Here is a 27,398-nt window from a genome sequence, read left to right on the forward strand (position 1 = left end):
AAAAAAAAAAAAAAAAAAAAAAAAAAAACATGAGAAACTTAAAATATAAATAAATGAGAATGAAGGGAAGAGGAGAGGAAACAAAAAGGCAGACTCTGCAAAGCTGGAGGACAGGAATCAAAGAGGGACATGGGGTGGAGAAAGGGGGTCAAAGTGATGAGAAAGTGTCACATACACATGTCAGACCCCCCAGGGAAATGTAACAACTGCACTCCAAGCACACACTAGAAAATGAAACATAACACTACTAAATTACTTCCTGAGGCATCCATTCTAATAAGCTGCCAAAAAAAAACCCCAAACAAAAAAACTCCAACTCCAACTGACCTTCCAAGACAGGACAGCCTCACCAGGACAGAAGAGAGGTGCTGGGTGCACACTGCTCTGCCCTGTGCTTGACAGCAGTCGGTAACAACAGCATGTGTCAGGGTTAGCCAGAGTATTGCTGTTGCTGCTGTCATTTTAAATTTTTTTTTTTTTTTTTAAATATAGAAAAATACAAATCAACACCAAGACAGCGAGGACCCGTTTCCCAGCCTCCTGCCTGTTTGGGAAAGCACCCCATAGCTGCACCACACCACACCTCCAGCCAGCTCTGGCCAAGGTCAGCACTGCACACAAAGCCACATCACAACAGGACTCCCCAGCTTCTCACATAGCTACAGCAATTATAGCTATAAATTATATTTCAAGCGTTTATAAATTTGATAAATGTATAAACTGTTTTAGCAGTGTCAGTGGAGGGCTTGGAGACTGACCTCCATTCTTGCCGTGACAGAGAAGGATGGCTCTATCCACTTAGAGGAAGCGCGCTTCTCCGCGAGCACCCAGCACCTCTCACACGATGAACCAGGGCCGCCAGCGCAGAAATGGAAATAGAACACAGGAGGAATCCGGGCTGTCACCAGCAACTCTGGGAGAGGCAGCACAAGCCAGGGAATCTCTGGCAGAGCGCACTCGCCCTCCTTCTGCTCCATCTTGGAGTCACCAGGGCAGGTGAAGATTCAGACCGAACTTGCCTGCTGCATCTGCTGGGCAGGCACGCAGGGCTCCACTGCGCGGGGCACCTGCAGCGCCGCCTGCCAAAGCACGCTGTACCGCAACAACATGTAGCAGACCTTGCAGGATGAGGAGCTACTCTGAATGAGCTCTTTTACCTAATAAAGACCCTTTTTCCTTAAAAGAAAATTTATAGATGTTGACTACTCGCAAACTGTGTTCTAGTATCTGTTACTTCAAGAGATTGCCTCAGGGCTGCGCAGACAGCTCAGCAGAATAAGTGCTTTCCTGGCAAGCGCAAGACCCTGAGTTCAATCCCCACTTCTGGAAAAAAAAAAAAAAAAAAAAAAAAAAAAGATCAGCTCAATAGCAGAAAATATAAAATGGTTCTGGGTGGATTTTTCCAAACAGGAATGCTTTAAATAATTCTGTTGTAAGCTCAGATTTTTTTAAAGTGAACTTTCACCTAATTCTTAAATCTTTCAATAATTAATAATAGAGCAATGAGTTACTATGAGGCATTAAAAAAAAAAAGCTCACTATAAAAATTTCATTTATTGCTTAAGCCAAACAAAACAGGGCCAGGGTGGAAAATGTTTCTTATAGCATTATTAAATTCAGAGATTTCTGCGTCTTAAAGATAAGACTATCACATGAAACTATAGAGCTCTCAACAGGCCTATAAAACAATGACATTATTTGCCACTGTATACAGAACCTGATACGCTGTGTAAGAGAAAGTGTCAGCAGCATGGATCTCAGAGTTTAATTAAATGTGTACTGACAGGAAAACACATATGCCACCATAATGCCCACACCTAGGAAAAGCTTACACAAGAATTATAAGCCTCAGATAGGTGTGACAGCTTATTGTTAACTAAGAGAAATTGCAAAATCACCAATCTTCAAGAAAGGACATATAAAGGGCTCAACTTGCAACCTTTAAAGTTTACTTAGGAATACAGACAGGTAATTAAAACAAATTGTGCAAACATGTATCACATCAATCTGTACAAATTATGAATTCAATGATGCATTAGTCCTGTATTAATGCAATCAAAACATTATCAGTTACTTTCACTGCAGCTAATGCTCATGCTCCTAAGTGAAATGTGTTGTAGAATCAGGCAGAATGGGCTGGAGAGAGACTGTCGCAGACTTGTAGGATGAATAAGCACTCCTTAATTAGCCCATCAGGTTAAGTGCAAGCATTAAGGGGCCTTTCCTAAAGTCTAGCTTGACATCTTTCTCCAAACATGGCCAAGAAGAAAGTTCCATTAGCAATATTAATACAAGCTTAGTTGATCATTTTCATTCAATTAACTTCTTTCAATTAAATAGATAGCTTGACAAAAGCAGTGATGAAAGGCCTGAGGGGACAGCTGATGACTCGAGCTGAACATTAGCGTGCGAGGGGTCACCAGTACTGAACGGACTGTAAATCTAGCGTTCAATTTGGAAAATGCATTTCTTCTGCTCTTGCTCCTTTAATGAGCGATTTTAGCTGACTGGATGTGTTTGCTGCAGAAATTTCATGGGAAGTCAAGAACCTTTTCTCTTTTTCTCTCCCCACCAGTACTATCCTCGATAATGGTTATTTCCTGCCAACATTCTGGCCATGCAACTCACAGATCCTTTTCTGACTGATTAGGAAACAAATACACTTTAGAATAATTCATATACAACTTGTATTAAAACTTAATGGCCAATTAAAGGTTAATGTTTTGAAGCAATAAAGTCTGTAAAAAATACTTTAGTGAAAAATAAAAACGTTTAAAATTTTTATTTATATTTCACCATAGATATAAATCACTAAGAACAATTTACAACAAAATAAAGATGACTTTTTTTTTTAAAGGTTTGCAAACTAAAAATTATTCCTAAGCCAGGTGTGGTGGTGCACACATGTACCCCAGGACTTGGAAGCTGGGGCAGGAGGATGCCTTGAAGTTCGAGGTCAGCCTGGGCTGCACACTGCATTCAAAGCCAGACTGAACTGCATGTATCAAAAAATCAAAATTCTACAAGCCTGTATTTCTATTCTTGCAAAATGAATAAAACCAAAACAAACCTGTGCATGCCATCCAACACGGCCAACAACAAAATGCAGACTTTGCGTACCTTGAACAACTGAACCCAGCGCTTCTGCTGCATCTGAACGCACTGCTGCATCTCGGAGCTGGTCGGGGCGCCGATGCTCCGGAAGGCAGCACTGTACTCTTCCCGAATCTCTGGCTTTGTTTCTGGGTAAGCCAGCTTGATGATCCCGAGGCAGGCGTCACGGAGGCAGCGAGACAGCATGACCAGCTCCTCCAGCGTGAAAGGCATCATGGACGATTGTCTCTGACCTGCAACTGAGCACAGCCAGCTGTGGAGCACAGGCATCCTGGCTTTGCATCTCCACTTCTCTGCACATACTAAGGGGCTGTAAAGGCCTGAAACCTTTCCATGTCTACAAAAATGTGCAAGCCGTGTGGGCGACCATAACCTGCTTCCTCAAAATGCTTACCTTCTATGGGATCACCAAAGAATTCGTTGTCATGTATGGAAATCAGTGAATGGCTGAAGAGAGAGCTGAAGAGGTAAAAGAGCGGGATGATTCGACTCGAGTCTTCAAAGGCCATGGGCGAGCCCCGGGACAGCACCTGGAGCAGTGGCACCGCGGACCTGGGGTCAGCAGGGGACAAAGCGAAGCACTTACTTGGGGGTCAGCCTTAGTTCAGGCACTCACTGAGGAATGGTGTCAGACAGGAACATTTACATTAACAAACTACTCAGGGGAGAAAGGAGGATGGTGACTGGCACTAGCACAGTGACACAAGGTCCTTCCACCAAGGGGATAGCCAGTGACTGAGAGCTGCTGTCAGAGACTTGGGCTCCACTCCTAGGAGGAAAACCACTCCTTCCCCTCAGTGTACGCAGCGAAGGCCACTTCCCCGGCACGTGACTTTTATTCAGTCTCCGCTCTCTAGGAGTTCGGATGTTTCCTACGGGAACAAAGCTCCTGCTTGTCATCGGGCCTCTTTTCACCTGCCCAAGGCGGTTGGCACCCTGTGACTGCACCCAGTGTCACTGGCCCCAGAAGGTCTCAACAGCACCACAGCAGGGCAGTCTCTGGACAAGATGGATTGCTTCACCCACGAAGGCTATGATCTGCGGGGCATAATCGATGGTGCGTGCCAGCAATCCCAGTATGCACTTGGGAGGCAGGTGAAGCAGGACCACAATTTAGGGCCAGCCTGAGCTACAGAGTGATACCTTGTCTAAATTTAAAAAGCAAAAGCAAACAAAATGGCCCAGAGTTATGATTCCTTCCATTTTCTTCTGTCTCCTGTAAGTCTGGTCCCTCATCTTGTGAATGGAACACTTAGTAGCAGGTTCACCATGAAACTCTAGGTCCCTGCAGGTACCAGATCAGCAGTGAGTCTCCAGACCTGAGGGTGACGGCCCCCTCCAACTCCCAAATCTCTACTTCCACAGAGCTACAAACGTGCATTCAATGTGGCCCCAAGGGAGTCAGGGATTATTCCCATGAGAGTGGGGGTGGAAGCAGCCCTACTTGTTGGACCAGGGGTTATGAGAACAGGACCCTGTGCAGCCGCATCTCGGCAGCCAGACAGAGCAGAGCAGGTGAGGCCACCATCCTGCACACGTCTCTCTCAAGCCTGCAGTCAGAGGCCCTCCCACCTAGCACCCTACTGAACAAGGTCATCAATGCATGAAAGCTGTCCATCTGAACTAAGACATAGCAGGGACATATAAAAAGGGACAGAGGGCAGCTGTACTACTTTGCTGTGAAAAAGACCTAGGCAGAAAGAACAGGGCAATTAACCAATATTAACATATTTGTTCTCTTCAATCCCAAGAGGTAAGGAAAGGAATTAGTCCTTATTCTGAAAAGAAGGTATGACAAGCAAGCAGGGCCAGATTTGCTGGACAAATGGAACAGCCTCCAGTTCTGGCCACACTTCTAGACCAACCTTGGCAGCAAGGGGTGCACTCTCCGGGGACCCCGCCAGCCTTCCACAGATTCCTGCCCGCTCCATGAGCCTCCTCTAGGAGGGCCAGGCCCTGCACCTGCAGGTCTCACGTGGACAGCACCTGGCCATGTGCAGGAAACTGGATGAAACTGCAGCCAGCCGGCTGGGAGTCCCCTTTACTTCAACAAGGACGCAGAGGGGCTGGTGAGATGGCTCAGTGGTCTAAAGCACCTACTTAGAACAAGCTTAACAAAAGCAAAGGGACCGCGGTTCAATCCCCCAGCACCACATGCCAGCCAGCCCTGCCCCCTGGTGGGCTGAGCTGGCCACACACACACACAAATAAATAAAATTAAAAAAAAAAAAACAAACAAAAAAACAAGGACGCAGAACCACCCTATTCCAGTGGAAAATGAAGTACACCAACCAAAATACCACTTGCAGTCTGAAGCCCCCAAACAGCTGCTTGCTACCCAACCTAGAGACAGTCAGGCAGCCCTTTGCAGCCTGGGGTGAGGAACCAAGGGATTTGCATTTCAGCAAGCCCCCTAAGACTCTTATACTCACTCCCCAGAGCCAAGAGTGCCAGCTGTTAAGTCTGGCTGTGAAGCCAACTTCAGATTAAGTTCGGTTGCATCTGCAGTCAGGCTTCTTTCTCAGTCATTTTGTTTTGTTGAGACAGGATCTCACTATGCAGTTCAGGCTGGCCTTGAACTTACTACGTAGCCCAGGCCTGGACTGGTCTTGAACTGATGGAGATCCTCCTGCTTTAGCCTTTCAAGCGCTAGGATTCAAATGTGTGCCACCACCCTGAGCCAGGCGCTACAATCTAAACTTTTTCCGTAATAGTAAATATGACCAGACTCATATTATAAATCATCAATATACTAGAAATTTTCTTCTGAGATTTTGTCTTAATAAGCAAGTAAAAAGAAACACAAATTCTCAACTGTTTGTTTCAGAAATAAGGTTTTCGGAACGCTTTATGTCTTTATCACCTTTCACAATATTAATAAGCTAATGTAATTAACAGTATCTCATTTTTCTTTCACACATCATGACTCCATCTCCTTCCAAGAGACAAACACCATAAACAAAGAAGCAGTCAGCAGGCTGCCCATGGCCATGTCCCCGCTGCCAAGCTGGCGCACTCACAGGTAAATGGCAATTTCCTGTCCTAATGATCCCAATGTCCCTTCACCTTAAGTAAACTTGTCACTGGTGACGGACACCGGCACAGTCAGATGTGGCTGAAGCGCCCCAGCCACAACACAACAGGAGTAGCCTTTCATTCCGCATGGGATTTTTCCAAATATCCAGCTCTTTTAGATGACCGTTGATTCAAGAAAAATCACAGGGCATTGGAGTCTCACCAGCTGCAGGGACATCGTTGAATATTCCTCTCTACTCACTGAAGTACATTCAGATTGAATGAAAACCACAAACGTAATCAAAAGAAACTGTCCATAAGCTGACACTCTCCCCTGCACTTGGGGGTGGCCTGAGGATGATGATGTAGCTGCAACAAGAGGGCGCCGGCATCCAAGGGTCTCCACGTGCCACACGCCCAGGCCTCAGGAAGGCCCTCTATGCCTGCTGCGTCACACAGCTCAAATGGCCTCACGTCCTGTACAGGGACACATTCAACTGCCATCAGCCACAGCATCGGCAGTGCCTTCGCGAACTCTGGACATCTGACCCACCACTTAACTCTCCCGCCAGCTGCCTGTCCTGCCCGCACCCCGAAGGCCTTCCCCGTGCAGGAGGCCCTGCTCCCCACAGGTGGTCTCTGACTGCTGTGCCTACGACAGCAAGCAGGACCTCCAAGTGCAGCTCACCGCTCACTCAAGTGAGCCATTCACTTCACCTTCTAGTGTCACCACAGTGTGGAATTAGACTGCAGACTGAGGAGAAAAGCTGCCCAGCACTGTGTCACAAGGGGCTAACTCCACTTTCCAGGAAAGAGTTTTAAATGTGAAATTTGTACCTATGATGGACTCAATTAAAAAATATGTATATAAAGATGCTGGCTCAGGATATATAATGATTCATATGTGAGAAAGCAAGTCTTAAAAAAATCAACTTTTAGAATGGCTACACAAAATTTTTAAAATAAGGTCTTACTATGTTGTCGAGGCCCACCTAAGACTCATGATGCTCCTGCCTCAGCCTTCCAAATAGTGGTACAGAGGCACTTGCCACCACACCAGGCTTTCACACTGGTTTAATATTTATAATGTGGTTAAACTTGCTTCGAATCTATTCTTGCTGCCAAAAGTATATGGTAATAGTATCAAATGGAATGAAGACTTTCAAATGACAATTTAAAAACATATACCTTCAGATAAAGTCATACTCTCAGAATTAATTTTTCTTTTCATAAAATTAAGGCTATTCAAGATTGTTTTCTAATATAGCCTCTGAACATTCCTTTGTGGGGGCCCTTTCTGCACATCTGTAACACCTACCCTGTGATCATCCGCGTGGTCATGGAAGAGATAAGAAACCAAAGATGCCGCAGGAACCTGGCATTGAAGGCTAAACTGTAGAGGAGCCTGAAAAGAAATAGCGTAAGTCAGAACAGCTGCAGTGAGCAAATATTCATTCTATTAAAACACTCACACACCCAACAAGGGCCATCTGCAAGTATCAAGTGTCATCCAGCCAGAGTCCAGCGCTGATGCTGAGGATGCTTCATAGGAGCGAGGCCCCAGCCTAGCCCAGCAGCATGCCACCTTCAAGGACTGCAGCAGAATCCAGGGCTTGCTAACGACCCACCTTTGGCATGTGTAAGACACTAACAGTCTGACATCACACTTCTTAAAAGAAATAGAAATAACGTTCAAGACTTCAAAAATAGCTCTAAAGATGCATTTGCTGGGGAGTGGACCTAGGGCCTTTGCACTCAACTAACTCCTGAGTCCTTTTTAATTGTGAGACAGGGTCTTAATGAGTGGCTAAGCTGCTCAGGCTGGGACTCAATTTGTGATCTTCCTGCCTCAGACTCCCAAGTGCTGAGCTGGAATTACAGGTGTGGACCAATTACACCCAGCTTAAAAGCAGATTTTATGGGTTTTTCATCTCTACACACATTAAGACCTGTATACGGGGAGCTGGCCCTGCTGTGACAGGATACATGCTCTAGCAGTCTCCATCTACCTAGGAGACGAAGCAGCAGTCGAAAATAAAGTCTAGGGGCCGGGGAGATAGCTCAGTAGAATAAGCGCTTGCTTGGCAAGCACAAGTGTCTGAGTTCAATCCCCGGTTCTGCAAAAAAAAAAAAAAAAAAAAAAAAAAAGAAAGAAAGAAAATAAAGTCTAAACGTGTGCGATAAAATCACAGTGAAGGCATAAGTTGAGAATAGTAGGAAGTGCTATTTTTATTTAGAAAATGTTTCACTAGAAGCATTTTAGAAGAACTCGTAGAACAATAATCCCCATTGATGCAGTACACACAACTAAGTGTATTTCTCACGGCAAACAGAGATGTATCAGGAATGACCCTGGTTTGAAAACCTCAACTCAGCAGTACTGCAGGAACAGAATTCTGATTTTTTAACGACTGACATATTTGGTCTCCACGCTGGTTTCTATTTTCTTGAGGCAGGGTCTCCCTAGGTAGCCCAGGCTGGCCTCCAGCTTACAGCAATCCTCTCTTCAGCTTCCCAAGTGCTGGGATCACAGGGCGTGCCACCACACCCAACTCCTTCATGCTTCCTGAGTAGGGCTGCGTCTAACACCGATTCCTGGGCTTTCCACAACCGCAGCACCTTCAGCAAGCACCTCTGGCCAGTGTCACTGCACTACATACAGACCTAGAGACAGGCGCTGTGTGACCCTGATGACACAAGTCAGCTGGAGGCAGAGAAGGCGCCTGGCTGCCTCTGTCAAGGGGCTCTCGGCCAGGAGTCTCTCCAGAAGTGTCTGATCTCATATGGAAACGCATGAACAGCAACGTAATCATCTGACTAAAATCACTATCCGTTGTACACCTGCAATTCCCTCCGCACTGAGTCCCTGTTCCTGTAACAAGAGCAATGCAAAATATTTTAGGGGACTAAACTCTGTAAGAAAAATGTAGACTTAAAAACCCGTAGTAGAGGGGCCGGAGGGATGGTTCAATGGAATAAGTGCTTCCCTGGCAAGCGCAAGGGGTTGAGTACAACCCCCGGTTCAGCCAAAAAAAAAAAAAAAGAAAAGAAAACAAAAAACAAAACACACACAAAAAAACCCCACAGTAGGCCTGGGGAACTAGCTCAGTGGCATAAGTGCCTGCCTGGCAAACACAAGGTCCTGAGTTCAATCCCCAGTGCTGCAAGAAAAGGGGAAAAAAACATAGTAGATAGACAGGGCCAGCCAGCCAGCTCAGCAGATTAAAGTGCCTGCTTTGGCAGACACAGGGGGTTCAATCCCCAGCATGCTGTGCCAGTCCTGCTGCCAGTGTACACTGCAACTGGGCGTGGTGGCACACCCCTGTAATCCCAGCACTTGGGAGGCTGAAAACAGGAGGATCACTCTGAGTCCAATCTGTATAGTGAGACCCTGTACACCCTGTATAAAAACATTAAAAAATTTTTAAAAACCCAAAAAACCATAGTAGAAGAGAAATAACAAGGCATTTTTGCGATGTAAAAGGTCTTAACTATGGTCAAGTAATTTTTAGTGTTTAATCCAAAATAGCGTATGTGTTGTTAGTATCAGCATTTTCTGAGTACACAACCAGGATCATACAACACTGGCTTTTAAAAAATTCCATTCTCACCTCAGATTGGTGATTTCTGAGTTGTCCAAAGCATACTAAGAATATAATCTCAAAATACAGCAGTAGCAGGAAAGAGACACACCTGCATGGTGAGCCCTTAGGGGGCAGGAACCTGCTCTACTACTCGGCCCGCCAACTCTTCCAATGTGACTTCAGCCAAAAGCAGGCTGCTTGCCTCGCGAACAGTCTTTCCCAGGGCACAGGTCTTACGAACTGACAGAGCGTGAAAGTGTGGATGTCTGCACAGGCGCGACTGTGGCAGTCCTGGCCATGCAGATTCCAGGGGACAGCTCCACAGGACAGGAATCTCACAGTCAGGTGGAAGGGCAAAAAAATCTCATTTGTTTGCCTACCACACACAGGGCCCTGAGTTCAACCCCCAGGTAACACTCACACACATACAATTTACAAAAATAAGACCTTATTAGAATAACAAAAGTGGCAATAACAAATTAAAGGAAACCAACCAAGCTATTAAATATACCATTTCCCTATTATTAGTATCTACTAAATTCCACTTCAAAAGACTAGTATGCCAAAACCTGAAACAGTAGTGGAAAAGAATACCTACTTCCTATCACAGACATTTAGTAGTCTTACCATACGCCTAATGTGTAAATATAAAAACTGTATATATGTGTATGTTAAAGTTTTCTTTTGCTTGCTTTTGTGAACTTCTGCTAAGTACACCCAAGAGCCACATGAAAAATAGGAAAGGGCCAGGGAGACAGCTCAGTAGAATAAGCGCCTGCCTGGAAGCGTAGGGTCCTGAGTTCAATCCCTGGTATTGCAACAACAACAACAACAACAACAACAACAACAACAACAACAACAACAAAAATAGGAACAAGCAAAACACATACAAAAAAGCATTGTTTCACCTATTCAGGAATAATCAGTAAATTCCTGCTATAAAACCTACCCAGATACTTTTATTTACACATACGTATATACATGGGATCTTCCTACATTCTCTTGTGTTTTTCCCCTCAGATTATAGTTAACATGTTTATATATTTTAAGCAGTTTTAATATAATTTCAATAGTTCAGAAGTGTTGTTCTTTTCTTTTTTGGCTGGCTCAGGATGCGATGCCTTCAGGGCAGCTCTGGTATGGCTTGAGGATCTGGGGATCGAACCACAGCATCCTGATTACTTTAAGAAGTCATTTAAACAACTGAGCTAATGGGCAGGCCCCTAATAATTTCAATAGTTACATTTGAAACTAATTTTGAAATAATTCTGTTTACTAAATCACTCAATAGGTAATAATGAATTATTAAATTTTTAATTAAATTACAAATTTAATTAGTTTGGAGGCTTTACGTCCAAGAGGAGGAAAAGTAATAGATTCTTGCCATGTACTGGCACAGATTAAAAATTACCCCGTAAGCTTGATCTAGCAGTAACAGCCCTGAGTTAATTACTGAGGGCAGCAATTCCAGCTCAGGTCACTGGAGCGAACACAGAGCCAGGTGTCCCGCCCGCATCAGGACTCCCGCCGAGAGGACGGTGCCAGGCTCGGAAGCACATCAGGACACATGGCCTCTGCCGCTCAGACACTTCACACACGTGTGACGCAGTCTTCTGCGGAAGCAACCACTCAGAGGCAGAAGCAACGTTAAACGCTAATATAAAATTAAACATAAATTCAGGTTTCTTTAGTGATAATAAATATTTTAAGATGTATTTCTTTCTTTCTTTTTTTTTTTTTTGCGGAACCGGGGATTGAACTCAGGCCCTTGCGCTTGCCAGGGAAGCGCTTATTCCACTGAGCCATCTCCCCGGCCCTGTACTTCATCTTAGAGCAAGTTGCCAAAATCCTTCAGGTACACTAGGAGTTAAAAACAAGAGCTACTCTTGAGACACACAGCCTCTCTCGCAGGTCAGGTAAGTGGTTCCCCTCTTCCTAGTGACTGGATTTTTCTTTTTTTTTTAAATTCTTTTTTAAAATTTTATTTTATTTGTGTGTGTGTGTGTGTGTGTGTGGCCAGCTCAGCCCACCAGGGGGCGGGGCTGGCTGGCATGTGGTGCTGGGGGATTGAACCGCAGTCTCTGTACTTTGCTTAGCTTAGCTTGTTCTAAGTAGGTGCTTTAGACCACTGAGCCATCTCACCAGCCCCTGATTTTAATGCATATTAACAGACTCCAAAATGCACTTTCCTTCCTACCTTAGTGTGAGTGAAGCCGAGAAGCAGCGATGCCCCCCACTCATGACAGCTTCTGACTCTCCTTCCCGCGTGCTGCCACCTGAACTCCCTGGAGTGCTAACGTGGAGCAGCAAAGCAGATGAATGAGGCTCTAGCAGAAAACAAGTCAGAGAGCAGGACTCCTACAACTAAGGAGACGGTGACCACAATGAAGGACATTGTTAGCGAATCTAGAACAGGTACAGATAAAAAAAAATAGATGGAGACCTGGAACGTGCAACACGGGAAAGAAACAGATTCAAACAGATATCCAGATGAAAAATTCTACTCAAAGTTTATGTAGAGGAATTAACCAATGTGAGGACAGAGTATCAGATCTAAAAGACGGGTTTACAATGTAGCATCTTGAAAATAAGACTTCCTAAAAACAGCAAGGGCCCACAATAAATCAATCCAACAGCAGCTGCTAGATGATGCAAAGAATAACAAGAGATTGCCCCAAACTCAGGAAACAACACAAAGGACATCAAAACCTGTTCACAGAAATGATGACAGGAAACTTCTGCTTCTTAATTACACAATCCTTAAAAAAGAAAAAAGAAATCTTAAAAGGATGGGAATCCAACGCAACTCCGAGGGGGCCAGGAATACAGCTCAGTGGCACGGCACTTGCCCGGCAAGCACAAGGTTCTGACTTCAATTCCCTGTACCAAAGCAAACAACCCACCCCTCCCCGCAGAAAGCAACACATCAAAACGAACACGACGAGCATTCTTCAAGTCTACTTATGGCTTCCTGGGAATCAGTTACTACTCACAAACCTTTAGAAAACTCTCAAGTTTTGAAACTCACTACAGGAGATTTAGAGAACCATTATTTGTGTTTAAATGTTTTAAAGCTTATCAGTTTTATATGAACTTTATGAAAAAGGAAAAAATTTAACAGGAATCAAGAGTTGGCTTAATGTTTTGATTACACACCAACAAATTAAGGCCACAATCACAAGCAAATTTATTTCTCTCTCCAGGTATATCTTCAATATTTTCTCTAAAATACAAAATTTTGCTTATAAATCACATTAACAGTTTACAGCATTTAATTCTATACATGTAATGAAACAGATGTATTTTTCTCCATTAAAAATACTGACATAATCACTTTTCCCAGATTAATAAAGCATGAGATGTGAACTCTTACATCAAGAACTGAAGAGGCAGTTGTTACTGTGCAGGGGAACTGCTGAGAAAAAGCAAAAGCAGACAGTGCCACCCTTGCAGGGCACACATGGCCTAAATCACCATGATTAATAACACAGTGCCACCAGGCTGCTTCATCCTGTTATGTCTTGGTGGAAGAGTTCAGCACATGTGGGACAGAACTGATTTGCGACCCTTTTGACTGGATGTGTCAGTATGAAACATACAGGCAAACTTGGGGACAGCCTTCCTGGTCTTTCGCATACTACCTTTAGCACCCCATTCCAAAGTTTTCAGATCTATCGAGGGAGCAAAGCGCCACACCTCAAAGGGCATTTTCCCACCATCCACGCCAGGCCAACAGGAGGCCGCATTTGCAGAGATCAGCATGCCTTGGAGAGGCAGGGAGACAGATGAAAGGATCAGTAACTGTGTGTGATTAAATATGACTGCAGTAAAACCAAATACTTGACAGTGAAAGGATGCCACACAAATTCACAACCCCACGAATGTGAAGTTTTCCTGAAAGCACAGGGAAGCCACTACAAAGTTTAAGCAAGAGAATGAAATCAGGGATGTACTTTTGACAACTCTATATGGCAAAACACATAACACACACAGTTCTGACACCACAGCACATGAGGGACACCGAGGAAAGTAGGCCTAAATCGGGATCTCAGGACAGTGCCAGCGAAGACTGGGCTCACTCGCCTCCCAGTAGTCACCAGCCGTGAGTCTAGGCGACTGAGGGACTGGCCTGTACACAAGGCAGACGAGCTCCAGGCATGAGACTAGAGCTAATGAAGTGGGCACTCACTCAGCGCCGAGGAGGAGGCACCCTATGGGTCCGGAGAGGCACTGCCCTCACTGTCAGCTGGCCCTGAGTGTGAGCCCTGAGAGGTCACTGGCTATGGCTGAAGCTGCTTTTATGAAAGAGAATCAACTTAAAAAAAAACAAAACAAAACAAAACAAAACAAAACAAAACTGAAAAAGGAAAAACAGACTTCAGATGTTTAGCAAGTCCTCAGGCATAACCCATTACAGAAATAGCAGAAGCCGAGAATGAAAGAAAGGCCATGGGAATGCGACCTCTGGGGGAGCAGAGCCGGGGTCAGGGGAGGACACACAAGGCCATTGGAGATCACCAGGTACTGCACAGGCAAGCCCCCCACGGGTGAGCCGTGGAGGCCCGCTGGGCACCTGGACGGCCGCGGACGCAGCCGTGCACACAAGGAGCAGCACGCCAGGGGAAGGCCCTGGGGCCGGCTCTGCAGCCCATTCAGGACAGCACTGAAGAGCCTCCCGGGGGCAGGCTGTGGCCCTGCCTGACGCCCGTCACTCTGGACAAGAGTGCCATCTGCCCACATCTGCTTCATGTTTATTTGCATTTTAAATCATTAGTATTTTCTTAAGGGCAAAACAACTTTTTTACAGTGCTGGGGATGGAAACTAAGGTCTCTTGCATGGTTCCTCTAGCACTGAGCTAAATCCCCAGCCCAAAGAAAAACTGACTTTAATGCCAAATTATATTCAGATTTCCTGTCCTCTAGTAAGAAATTTCCTCTGAATAAAGGAGCCAACAACTCATCTGTTACCTAACAATTCTAAGCTGCTCAATTTCCAACACCAACAAAGCCAGCCGCTCTGCACACTGAGACTCACAGCTGTGCTTTCCTGAGTCCTACTGGGGCTTTCACAGGTCCTCGCACACGTCTTTATCTGTCTTCTTTACACGAGCAGGCACTCACACATACTGCTCTCTACCTGTTTTCCACGCACACACACCTGTGTTAGGAATTTTCCCACGTTGGTGTAGAAAGAGTCTACAGATCCCTTTACACTCCTGACAACTGTTAAAACAGCAAGCTGACATTAAGAGGGACCGCCGTTAGGCAGGGAGGAGGTCAAGGATGAGTTACGAGCTGAGAGCATCCTAATCAACATTTTAATGCTTTTTAAAAAACTGAAACCAGTTAAAACTACGAAAGTTAAAGTAGGCCTGTTCCATGAACTATAAAAAACTCTGAATATACTTAAAACCTAATACACTTTGGGCCGGCAAGATAGCTCAGTGGACTAAGTGCCTGCTTAGGCAAGCGCAGGGACTGGGGTTCAATCCCTGGTATCACATGCTGTGCCCCCGCCACCCACGAGCTGAGCTGGAGACCAATCCGGACGTGGTGGCACAAGCCTGTAATCCCAGCACTGGGGAGGCTAAAAGCAGGAGGATCACTAGGAGTCTGAGCTGCACAGTGAGACCCTGTACAAAATATACTAAAACAAAAACGCGCTTAAACCCTAAAGTAGTCACTGCTACGGTAGTCTCTTAAAGGAAATAGGCAAGCTCTCCTAAGGCCCAGCCTCGAGAGCTGCTTTACCCGTAAGCACCAGCACGGAGCGTGCTTCTGTCCAGCAGTCACTGCACTGTGGCAATGGACTCGGGGTTACAAAAAAAGCTGGGGTCCTGGCTCCCATTATATTACAAGAGCTCATGGCCCACGGGGGTCACAGAGCCCGACTTCCTCTGCTGTAAACAGCAATGGGTTCTCCCTAGGATGCCAGCCAACGGCATCATGCTTACGAGGCAATTCTAACCCACAGTGCGCGGCCTCCCTCTGGGTCTGTGTCCCAGGCAACAGGAAACACTGGACAATGTGGTGGGGACGACACAAATACGCGTGGGACCTGTTTCTTGGCAGATAGTGTCTTCTGCAGTCTGCCTTGAACTCCTGCACCTCAGCCCCAGCAGAACCCCCCTCCCCCAGGGGCACGCGGCCCTCAAGGCTCCTCTGCAGATGCCCCAGAGACCCCTCCTCCACAGGCGGAGATGAAACGGCTCGGGCCCATGGCTGTACTCCCCGAGAAAAAAACGGGCTGGGACTTCAAGCCTGGATGCTCTGCTTCACTGACCGGAGTTTATAAACTCAACTGAGTTTATTTCAAAGCCTTAGAAAACTAGGAGGATTGCTGATGGTTTAGGCCAGACTGAGTTCAAGTCCAGCCTGAACCACATAACAAGGTCCTGTCTTTAAAAACAAAAGATGCTACACAGTTGGCTTGATGTGCTAGTGATTACATGTAGCAGGGAACCAGGAAAAAAAAAAAAAAAAAGAGGTCAAGTATATTAACTGTTTTAAAAACAAAACCTTCCATTTTCTACACAGTGCTTGGAGAACCCAACTTTATACATCTTGTTCTGTCAGAGAACAACGGCGGTGACAGCAGGGGAGGCAGGCGCGCGGAGACCTGCCTGACTTTGGGCACCATCATGCGGTGCTGCACCATCAGCGTGTGGCAGATGGAGGCCATCCGCGTGAAGACCTCCTCGCTGGCCGAGTCCCGCCACACCAGGTTCAGCAGGGTGCTGGTCTGCTGCTTCGTGTCCAGCTTCTTGAGACACTCCTCAGTGATGCAGTGGGCGGACAGCCGGCCATCCCCCTGCAAGAACCAGGACAAGGGCCTGAGTGTGGGCAAGGTTCCAAGCCCTCCTCCCCATAGAGAAACCAAGCAACAGGCCAGTGTGAAGCCCCACATCACACGCGGTGACCTAACGCGCTCCAGGCCACCTGTCATCCTCTGGAGCTCCAGTCCCCTCCTGGCATCCGTTGTGCCCAGCTTGACAGTACAGAGACCAGGACTGCTTGGTTTCTGCCCGCCAGTGCAACACATTTTCAGTTTTGTTTTTTTTTTTTTGCAGTACTGTGGATGAATTCAGGACCTTGTGCTTGCCAAAGCACTTATTCGACTAAACTATCTCCCCAGCCCCAGTATTTAAGAAAAGTTCATTCCAAATATTTTAGGTTCAGTTGTAGTAAGAAAGCATTTCTACTTTACATTATTTGAGATCACAGCTTAAAGAAAATAGAAATTAACTTTTTAGTACTGGAGACTAAAATTAGGGCATCACACTAAACTACAGTCCAACCCCTCCCCCACTTGGCTGTTGCAGGGTCTCGTCATGCAGCCTGGACTCAAGGGGACCCTCCTGCTTTCAGCCTCCCCAGCACTGGGGTTACAGGCGTGCACCGTTACGCCTGGGGGCGGGGCTGGCCAGGCACGCGGTATGGGGATAGAACTGCAGGCCTGTGCCTGCCTAGGCGGGCGCTTCAGTCTGCCGAGTGATCTGGCTAGCCCCTGCCCCTTTGTGAGACAGCGCCTCAACTAAATTTCCAGGCTGTCCTCCAATCTGCCTGCCGCAGCTTCTAGAGCAGCTGGAGTCACAGGTGTGCCACTGGACACGGAACTACCAAGGGACATAAATACGGATGATGAAAAATCTGATTACCTTACAATCTGTCTAGAATATGTGAGGCGCTGAACAAAGCCTAAGTCACTAGGCCATACAGCATACGCATTTAGGGTATTAACCAAAAATGTATACTTTCACATATAGAAGACCAGGTGGAATTTTAAGTACTGCTGAATGTGCCATTTAGAAAGTTTGATATATGTAAGAATGATACTGCTTTAGATTATAATTCATAAATTTAACCTGAAGTCGAATCTTTAAGATACACATAATAAGGCGTTAGAATATAGATACTATTTCTTTCTTTTTAAATTTTATTTATTTATTTGTTTTGTGTGGCCAGCTCAGCCCACCAGGGGGCGGGGCTGGCTGGCATGTGGTGCTGGGGGATTGAACCGTGGTCCCTGTGCTTTGCTAAGCTTGTTCTAAGTAGGTGCTTTAGACCACTGAGCCGTCTCACCAGCCCCGGTACTATTTCTGAAACATACAATTTTTTTTTTTTTTTTTTTTTTTTTTTTTTTTTTTTTTTTTTTGGGGGGGGTGGTATCGGGGATTGAACTCAGGACCTTGCACTTGCCAGGCAAGTGCTTATTCTACTGAGCTATCTTTCTATCCCTGAAGTGTACAATTTAAACATAAACTATACATAGTATGTGAACAGATTATATAGAAACTATAAGCATCCTCCAGGACATTTAGCTGTGAAACAAAACTTTATTATAAAGGGTAAACTCTGAATGTGAAAACCTTACACAACCAAATAGAGTTCTGCAGGATGAGAATCACTGGACAGAAAAGCAGCATATAAACATGCACATAAAGGACAGGGCCACAAATGATCCCCAGTTCACAACTTGATCATATGGCTTTTCAACTCAAGGCAGGCAGGAGCAAAGGGACAACCCCTAAGGCCAAGGAAACATGAAGATTGAAAAGAAAACTAGAGCTGGACAGAAGTAGACCTCGAAGCTTGTACCTATTTTAAAAAAAAATCCAGTAGAGTGACACTTGGCACAACCAATGATGAGATCTCTCACCCAGCCGGGCAGCGGGAAGTGCAGGGCCTCTCGAGTGCTGGCCCAGCTGAGCTGCCTGCTGCCCTGGGGCACCCTCAGGGAAGCTTGTCACTCCCTACCTGACAAAGCCTACACCCTCAGCAGTATGCGGACACCAAGCACACTGCAGAAAAACAATTTTTTACTTTTACAGATTTTCTAGAAGATAATTATTCAAATATGAACTTTCCTCTACAGACAAATTTTATCTGTATTTCAGCTACAAAAATACGCTGTTCTGGACACACAACAAAATTCATACTTTTTTTTGGTCGTATAGTTCTGAGCTTTTTGTTTTTGTAGTTCTAGGGACTGAACTGCGCATCCTAGGCAGGTGCTGTCCCACTCACCCGTTGTCTCCAGGGTCTCGGCAAGTCGCCCAAAGTGGCTTTCAACCTGTGAGCCTCCTGCCTCAGCCTCCAGAGTAGCTAGGATCACAGCAGTACAGCCCCGAGTCTGTCCACCACCTCTGTGTCATGGCAGATGTGACAATTCCAGCACCCAGCAGGACGTCTTAGTCACGCCCTCGTGCCCACAAGGACCTGCTCTGGCTCACTCTGGCTCTGGGCACACAGAGCAGCTGTCTGCACCATAAGCGTAGTACTCGCCCACCCTGTACCTCCTGACACCCGGAAAACGTGACTCACCCAGAAATGGAACCACTCCAAAGTGTACTTGGGATTCAAATCAGTGACTATCACAAGATACGCCCTAACCCAAACCAGAACATAACTAGGAAAGCGCCCAGGAGCAGCCATGGCAATAGATGGTGCTTACTGGAGTGGTGGGCCGGCCGGCCTCCTCACTCTCATCCTCGGAGTCACTGGAAGTGTCATGGGAGCTGGTGCCAGCAGGTGACGCGGGCAGCTGCAAGAGGAAGGTCTGGAGCACGTGCAGGTAGACCAGCAGGCCCTCCTCCGAGAGCGTTCCTGCAGAACAAGCAGGCACAAACTGCTTAGCTAGTGTCACTTTCCAGGCAGGAAGTCCCACTGAGTCACGATTTTCAGTGTGCTCATCCCAGGTCACCTCTGATCACTGTACTTTGTCAGTGGGGCCAGCAGGCCAGGCAGAGGCAGGCTGGCAGGGGCTCAGTTCCAGGTCCTCCCCAAGCACCTCTGCACCTGGCTGTGCACTGGCATCTCTCATAGTACTGACTTGGTTACAGGATGCCCAGCCACTGCCCGCCATGGGGTGGCTCTGTGCATGGGAGCCGCTCTGGAGAACAGTGCAGCGCGGGAGCTGCAAGCTGCTGGGGTTTCCCAGGCCTCTCACGCTAGGTGCACACGCAGGCGAGCATCCTGGAGGCACGCCACCACCACCACAGCCCCGCAAGAGCTGTCCCTGCGACTGCCCAGCCACGCACAGTCCCTAGGCCACAGCCTGATCTGCTCTCTGCAGTGCCCCAGAGCCCCAAGACACCATTTCTGCCACGTCCCACTCGCCCCTGCCAGGCCTCCTCTTGGCTCGGCTGCTCTTGCTACCTACGTGGGAGTTCAGGTAAAATGTATCTGGTATTTCATACCCAAATGATTTTCGCCAACAGTTAAAACAAAATAGAAAAGCCATGGTGCTCCAGCACTCCTGTTTGAACATCTACTCTCTAGTAACAACAGTGCATTCAGAAAGGGTGCGTAAGGGAAAGCGGTCTGTACATCTGCTAATGCCGGGATGACGAAGTGAAGGAGCTGCTCTGTGAAAGGTGCTGCCAGAAACTCTTCTGTGAAGGCTGAGAAAACTTGCTGCCTGGAAAGGAGAAGGGAAGCCTTCTGTAGACTCAAAATCAATTGGTCAAGTCCATACTTACAATTACTTCTCCAAATATTTTTCTACACAATCTACTTTCTCAATTAACTATCTAAGATCAGTTAGATGAATCCACAGCTTATACAAAGTAGGAAAATGACATTGTCAGAAAGTATGAATTTGTATTAGGTTCAGCAGAAAGAAAAGCACTGTAGTAACAGTTCCTTTGGACTAAACCATAGCAACAAAGCAAAAACTTGACCCACAAGCCTGGACTTAAAGTAACACCCCTTGCTGCGGCCCACGCCTGTAACCCGCACTCTCAGCCTGAGGCGGGGGCTCACCGCCAGCACAAGGCCAGCCTGGGCTACGCAGTGAGTTGAGGCAAGCCTGACCTACACAGTAAGGCCCCAGCTCAAAAAACTGAAAACTGAAAATAAAACAAAACAAGAAAAAGAAAAAAAGCAGCATCCCACTGAGAGTTACTGCGAGATCCAGATTCTGTGACATGACATCAGAAGAGCTATTCCTCTTACCCACCTTGCACCTTCTAAACAGGAGCTGTACGTAAAGTGCAATGGTTTTAGGACATTCTCCAACAAAATTTTTGCTATAGGAACTCGAGACAAATCAGAATATTCAATACTTGATGGAAGCTTGCTGTTAATCAACAAATAAAGAGACCTATAATACCCTAAGAGAAAGGAAAAACACATTTAAAGTTTTTTCTTCTAACAGGAAAAATTCATTTTTATGTCTCTTTTACAAATTTCTACTGCTCCAGATGCAGGTTAATTTGTCTAACACTAACAAAAACTTGAACACACATGTGAGCTGAGTGGCTGGTGCCCCTGGTATCTGTGCTTGGCACCACTCACTGCTGCCAGTGCCAGCCGACCTCCCCTTCCCTCCCCTCCCCCAGCCCATCCAGACCTACCTCAGGAAGTCCCCAAAGAGAAGGCGCCCAGCCCTGCCTCCCACAGCTGGCCTGCCACAGCCCTGTCTCCACTGTCACTTAGCTTCCCACTAGAGAAAGTGACATACCCAGCTGCTACAATCTGGGCCCTGAGAAGACTGACTGGCCCACAAGCAACTTTGTGTGGACACAACAGCTCTATGAGCTCAGTAAGCTCTCCTTCCGATGTTCTGACATGGCTCCAGGTTGTGTTCTTTTACAGCCTCCCACACCCTTCACCCCCTTCACCAAGTAAAAGCAACGTTCAGGTGTGGTTTGTGAGTTTCTTTCAATGAAAATGACTGGGTCAGATTTACTGCTGTAGGATAGGCTGTTCACGCCGTGGGGCCCATGGGACTCAGGTGCCACCCGTCCCACCCCTCAGAAAGACAGGAAGCAGGGACCCCTCCGACTTGCTCTCGAAAGGACTGCACTTCACCACAGAGGCGAGCTAGGCTCAAGGGCTGGAGCCACTCCTGAAAGCCACTGTCACTCTCATGCTAAGACGAGACAATGAAGCACAGTGAGCCCGCCTGCCTCCCCACATTCAGAGCAGCCCAGGACAGTGGCGGGCACCTCTGCAGGGACGAGGCATGAGGCAGTGCTTGGAGGAAGCAGGCCGGCCTGTGCGGCCTCATCACGTCTCCTTGTGGATGCAGCCCCACCCTGCTCACCACTGTGAATCATGTAGTGCAATATTTGTTCAACGATGGGCACAACGTGGCTGGCATCCTGCAGGACAGGCAGGTAAGTGTTCTCAGAGGAAAACACCTCAAGCATCCGCATCGGGAGAGCAACATTCAAACTGTCATCAGTACAGTTCTGCAGCAACCTGGAAAAAGGAAGGAAAACAAGCCTTACGGGGGGCTAGTCACCGAAGGGTCTCCAAATTCCTCTCGGTTACTAAAGTGAATGTCTGAACCTCTCCGTTCCAGAGCCATGTCTGAAGACAGGTGCACCTCATGAGACAGACGGAAGACGGGTGCTACCTCTCAGGCCTCCTCAGCAGGGTCATGAGAAATGCACGGGCAGGAGGCAAAGGCAGAGCAGCACACCACAGACGGGCCAGCACACAGGTGCACTAGGAGCGGCACCTGCCAGGCCCCGGAGGCCCCATCACAGCCTCCAAGATTCCTCCTAACCCACAGGTCACAGGCAGAGGCTGTCCCTTTGACCTAAGCTGGCTCTTATGCACAGGAATTAGAGCCAGAAGGGAGGTGTAGCTCTCACAAAATTTAACCTAATTTAAAAACAGGTTCAATGTCTTCAAATAGATTCTAGAGTCTCGATTTACACATCAACTCTGTACTCATGTGAGGCAGGCGGCAGCCTGTGGCCGACATACTGAGCCCGTCACCCCGACAATTGCTCTCAGTCTCTACTGGCTCCCCTCCACTGCTTTTCTCTGCACTATAGACGGGGCCACAGTCCCTGCTCTGCAGGAAGGAGCAGCGCACGCAGCGTCTCTCTGCAGTGTAGCAGTGAACATACCTCCAAAGCTGGCCCTGGCCCCTGCCCAGCAATGGTCACTGTGTTCATCTGACAGGGCAGCTGCAAAAGCACTCAGGACAGGCCTCAGTGCACCATGCCTGTCCCATCACTGTCCAAAACACCTAGGTGAGGACCCCAGGTCACATGGATGCTGTGGTTTGGCTTTATAACAAACCACAAATTTGTAACAGACACAAGGGGGAGATATCAGCGGCTCCACGTGCCAGCTTTCAAAGCACAGCTGCTCCAAGGAGTCTGCAGCTCTAAGTCTCTGCGACCAGAGTTCCTGGTGATGACAGCACTCAGGCGTCTCCTTTCACAAGGCTCCGCCCGCTCACAGGACGGAAAGCTGTCCTTGCCTCACCTCCCACTGAGAACCTCTTGAGTGTGCAGGCAGCAACACACCTAGGAGGACACCTGGCAGCTCACCAGATAACTCTAGGCTACCCTGTAAGAAAACGTCATCTCGAAGACACTTATGTTTGTTTTAATTTCTATCTCACACAGGCCAGAATCACCTATAGCAAAAAATCAGAGTACGCAGAATATTTCATGTCTTACCCCCAAAAAACTTATGGAAAAAGGGCTGGAGAGATAGCTCAAAGGAAAAACTGCCTGCTCTGGCAAGCACAGGGACCAGGTTTCGACCCCCAGTCTCGCATGCCGCGCTGGTGCCACCAGCACCAGCACATGGAGGCACATGCCTGTAATCCCAGTGCTGGGGTGGGCGGGAGGGGGGGCCGCCTGAAAACGGAGCACGTCTGAGTCCAGGCTGCGTAGTGAGCCCCTATACCAAATACACACAAATAAATAAATACAATGGAAAAGCCACTGTCTCAAAAAATGTAAATCGCAAGCTGCTTGCCCAGACACACAGGTCAGTGAGTTACCTGCAGCAGAGGCCCATCAGCCTCTTGATCTGAAACAGGCACGTCAGTCTCTCAGATCCGTCCAGCTGCTTGACAAACACAGAGCTATGTTTGATTAAGTTCTGGTACAGCCATATCTGAAACAGCAAAGCACACAAAATACCACTCTCAAACCATACAAATGTTGGCTAATTTATTTACAAAACCTTCTCAAGTAGTAATACTTAAACCTAACCAAAAACTAGTATAAAAGTTTTTCAAATCAGACTTTACTTTGTAATATTTGTACTTTTCATCTTAATACCTAAGTGTTAAGTTAAATTACTAAATAATTACAACAAAGTTTACATAATTACTTTAACAAAGTATATGTTGTGGACACAAAAATAGCTCATCTACAAACATCAGGAAGCCACTCTAAAAATACAGGACAGACAGGATTAATCTTAGGTTAGATGTCCTGCCTCTTCATGGCCCCACACTTCCAAGACAGCCCACTCAGCCACCATAGCTGGCCAGGGAGCTCAGCATGGCCAAGTCTTTCTGTCCCCACAATCAAAGGCACTGACGTACACAGTACATGCACAGGTGCTGTAAGTGACTCTGAAAACATAATGCCTAACAAGGAATCTCTTCCACTTACTCTATTTTTGTGAAACAGACTAATACTCTTTCTCCTAAGATTCACAACCAGCTGAACTTAAAGACAGCTCTTTAAACATGGCCAGCTATGTAAAAGCCACAGAGCCATTTGTCTCTTATCCTTAAGTGGCTTCTCCTTTGACGTTCATACTTATTTGATATAATCCTATTAAACACTGGAAATAATAGAAAAGCTTCTTGAATAACTTTTTGTTATAGTCTTTTATTTTGGATGTAGTTCAGTAGTAGAGTTCTGTGTGTGTGTGTGTGTGTGTGTGTGTGTGTGTGTGTGTGGCCAGCTCAGCCCACCAGGGGGCGGGGCTGGCTGGCATGTGGTGCTGGGGGATTGAACCGCGGTCCCTGATGCCTTGCCAAGCTTGTTCTAAGTAGGTGCTTTAGACCACTGAGCCATCTCACCAGCCCCTTGAATAACATTTTAGAGTCTGTTTTATGTTAGGAGGAAATAATTTTGTGATGCATTCTGCAAAGAAAAGCAAGCAACTAAAAAGTGAACCAAATGTTAAGAAACTGAAGGTGAACTGTACATGAAAATATATAACCACAGCACACTGCTTGACTTAGCAGAGAACCCTATTTAAAGCTGTAACGCAGGTGAAGGAAGGAGGTGGAAAGGTGGCCGTGCATGCTCTAGCTTCGCACTGAGCATCTCCGAAGACCATGAAAAGTAACGCTACGCTGGCCCGCAGCGGGAACCCTGGAACCTGCAGACGGAGCAGCAGGGGCTTCTCCAAGCCTGCTCTTGCAAGCAGTGCTAGGTACTGAGCACAAGATGTTCAAATCCACTCTCCTTGTATGAAACAGGTTTGATGACATCTTAGTCTACTACAGATTTCAGAATCTGCACCAAAGCCATTGCGTTGGAGGCCAGCCTTCAGAACTAGGTAGAGGTCAAGCAGGCGTGGTGGCACATCCCTGAAACTGCAGCCTTGAGCAGGAGGATTGCTTTGAGTTCAAGGCCAGCTGAATTCGGACTCAAAAAAACCAAAAGGAAAGAAACAAGGTGGGGTCACAGACCAGGCCTTATCATGGAAGGAAACGGGTCCTCTAGACAGCAGAGCGCCCACAGGGCCCGCTCTAGTCTCTGCTCCTTGGCGACCTTCCCATCTCCGAGACCAGAGCAGGAGGGCGGGGAAGCTGCGCGGCCTGCCTGCACCTGTGCCTGGTGCTGTTCCTCAGGAACTTTACAAGAAGTCTAGAACACACTGCATGGTGTGGGTCTCCTGGCCGTGCCACTGCAGACAGGGTAGGGACATAGCACATTTTCTGCTGACACCAAGCCCCAGGCATGCAGTCAGGGACTCCTCTGTTGCTTACACCCACCACAGAGGAAACTTTCTAGGAAGCATGCTTGCAGCATAGAACCTATTTTTCATCATAGACCCCACCTTTTAAAATACACCTTGAGATTTCCTTACAGATACTGCAAATTTCTAATAGGTAAACAGGCAGGAAGTTCCATTTTGACAAAATGATGCCCTGATGTACCTGACCTGACTTCCCAGCGCTCATAAACACTGTCCTCCTCACTGGCAGCATCAGGGCCTGCGACACTCAGAAGTGTGCAGTGGGTCGCCCGCTCTGGGAGACGGCCTGTACTCAGCCAAGACCATGAGGGATGCTGGGGCAGGGCAGCGCCAGCAGAGTCTGCCTCTTCTGTGTCTGAAACTTCCCGTACTAAGACTGCAGATGCCTGTTTCAAGTGCAGATCGAACTGTACGATGAGACAGGCCGCATTACAGAGGTGAGGAAGACACCAAAGGGCTCACACAGGCTGGAGGGCTTCTCTGGCTTTTCCATCAGATACTCACCATCTCTGTATTTTTCAAAAAAAAAAAAAAACAAAAAACAACAACAAGTGGGAAGGCAGACAGCATAAACAGCAGCAGGCGGGCTGTACGCACACTCACCAGACGCTTTGAGTCCTCACTTTGCTTGTAGAAGAACAGAAGCTGCCTCGCCAGGACAGTAAGGCTGGGACCGCTGGCAAGGGAGACGGTGCCGCCCAGCTGTGCCGCGCTGACACCGCGATCAAAGGCGTTTCTCTGGAGGGAGTACTGCAAGCAGAGAAACAACATGAACATGCGCCCAGGCGCCCAGTTCCTACCATCTAAATGAAGACTAAAGACTGTGCGGGAGGGCTGGACACTGAAGATTCAAAGAAAAGAACAGTTCCTAAATGCCCGCTGAAAGAGCCTTTCCAGTATACATGACACCCCAGCTCTGCCTCTGGGAGGAGGCGGCGACAAGAGGACGACAAGTACAAGCCTAGGCAGCTCAGTGCCTCAGTGAGGCCCTGTGCCAAAACTGCAAATAAAAAGGGTCGGAGATGCAGTTCAGCGCTAAGGCCCTGAGCTCAACCCCCAGTACCGCACACACACAGACAGACTGACTCAACAACCCACTTTGATGCTCCCTTCTATTTTGATCCTAATTATGGTTTGGCCCATGTTTCTATTTTACTATTTAAAAATATTCAAAACACCCAGTCACAGCGTCGTATACCTGTAACCTTAGCACTTGAGTACAGCAGTTGGGACTGGCACATGTTCAAGGCCAGCATGGCTTATACAACAAGACCTTGTCTCAAAGAACAAAGCAAAAAACGCCCACAAATTACCCAAACCCACTGTAAATCTGTATGTAAATATAACTAATGAAATAGTATTACGGTTTATTTGCAGTACAGGGGATGGAACTCGGACTTCACACATTGCAGGCGGATGCTCTGTCAATGAGCTACATTTCCAGCCCTAATAGCTCTACAGTATTTATTAGAAAACCACTTCTAACATTAACTTCCCCTAAGCAGGGGTATAAACACATACAAGAGGCTGCTCCTAAGAACAAGACCACATTTAATACCTGCTCTCATATGATGTTCTGTTTTAAAAACTTACGGGGCTGGAGAGATGGCTCAGTGGTCTAAAGCACCTACTTGGAACAAACTTGGCAAAGCAAAGGGACCGTGGTTCGATCCCCCAGCACCAAATGCCAGCCAGCCCCGCCCCCTGGTGGGCTGAGCTGGCCACACACACACACACACACACACACATAAATAAATGTTTAAAAAAAGAAAAATTAAAAACAAACTTACTTGCTGTTTTCTGTCTCTGTACCCTCGAATAAATGACTGGATAACGATTGCATTTTTCAATCTTCGTCTTTCTTCCTGTATAATTGAGGGAGGAGGCAAAGAAACTGGTCAAAATCGGGCAAACTGACAGCGGGTATTGTATACTTTCTAAGGCCACACTGTCCTGTGACAGGCACCCTGGGCAGAATGCTGG

General features: G+C 46.9%; 1 protein-coding gene across 1 annotated transcript in view; it reads right to left on the reverse strand.

Annotated features, from left to right (window-relative positions):
- The window catches only part of Ube3c (ubiquitin protein ligase E3C), a 94,200-nt gene that overhangs the window by 62,180 nt on the left and 4,622 nt on the right, over nucleotides 1–27,398 (reverse strand). Inside the window, exons 3-13 of the mRNA XM_004629059.2 lie at nucleotides 27,206–27,280; nucleotides 26,019–26,165; nucleotides 23,470–23,585; nucleotides 21,763–21,920; nucleotides 20,674–20,827; nucleotides 19,913–20,133; nucleotides 19,168–19,319; nucleotides 16,337–16,524; nucleotides 7,448–7,534; nucleotides 3,509–3,666; nucleotides 3,121–3,353 (exon numbers count right to left, since the gene is read on the reverse strand). Of these exons, the coding sequence (XP_004629116.1) occupies nucleotides 3,121–3,353; nucleotides 3,509–3,666; nucleotides 7,448–7,534; nucleotides 16,337–16,524; nucleotides 19,168–19,319; nucleotides 19,913–20,133; nucleotides 20,674–20,827; nucleotides 21,763–21,920; nucleotides 23,470–23,585; nucleotides 26,019–26,165; nucleotides 27,206–27,280 (1,689 nt within the window). The remainder of the gene's footprint in view (nucleotides 1–3,120; nucleotides 3,354–3,508; nucleotides 3,667–7,447; nucleotides 7,535–16,336; nucleotides 16,525–19,167; nucleotides 19,320–19,912; nucleotides 20,134–20,673; nucleotides 20,828–21,762; nucleotides 21,921–23,469; nucleotides 23,586–26,018; nucleotides 26,166–27,205; nucleotides 27,281–27,398) is intronic.

The sequence above is a fragment of the Octodon degus genome, unplaced genomic scaffold, assembly GCF_000260255.1.
Source record: "Octodon degus isolate 3935 unplaced genomic scaffold, OctDeg1.0 scaffold00027, whole genome shotgun sequence".
NCBI lineage: Eukaryota > Metazoa > Chordata > Mammalia > Rodentia > Octodontidae > Octodon > Octodon degus.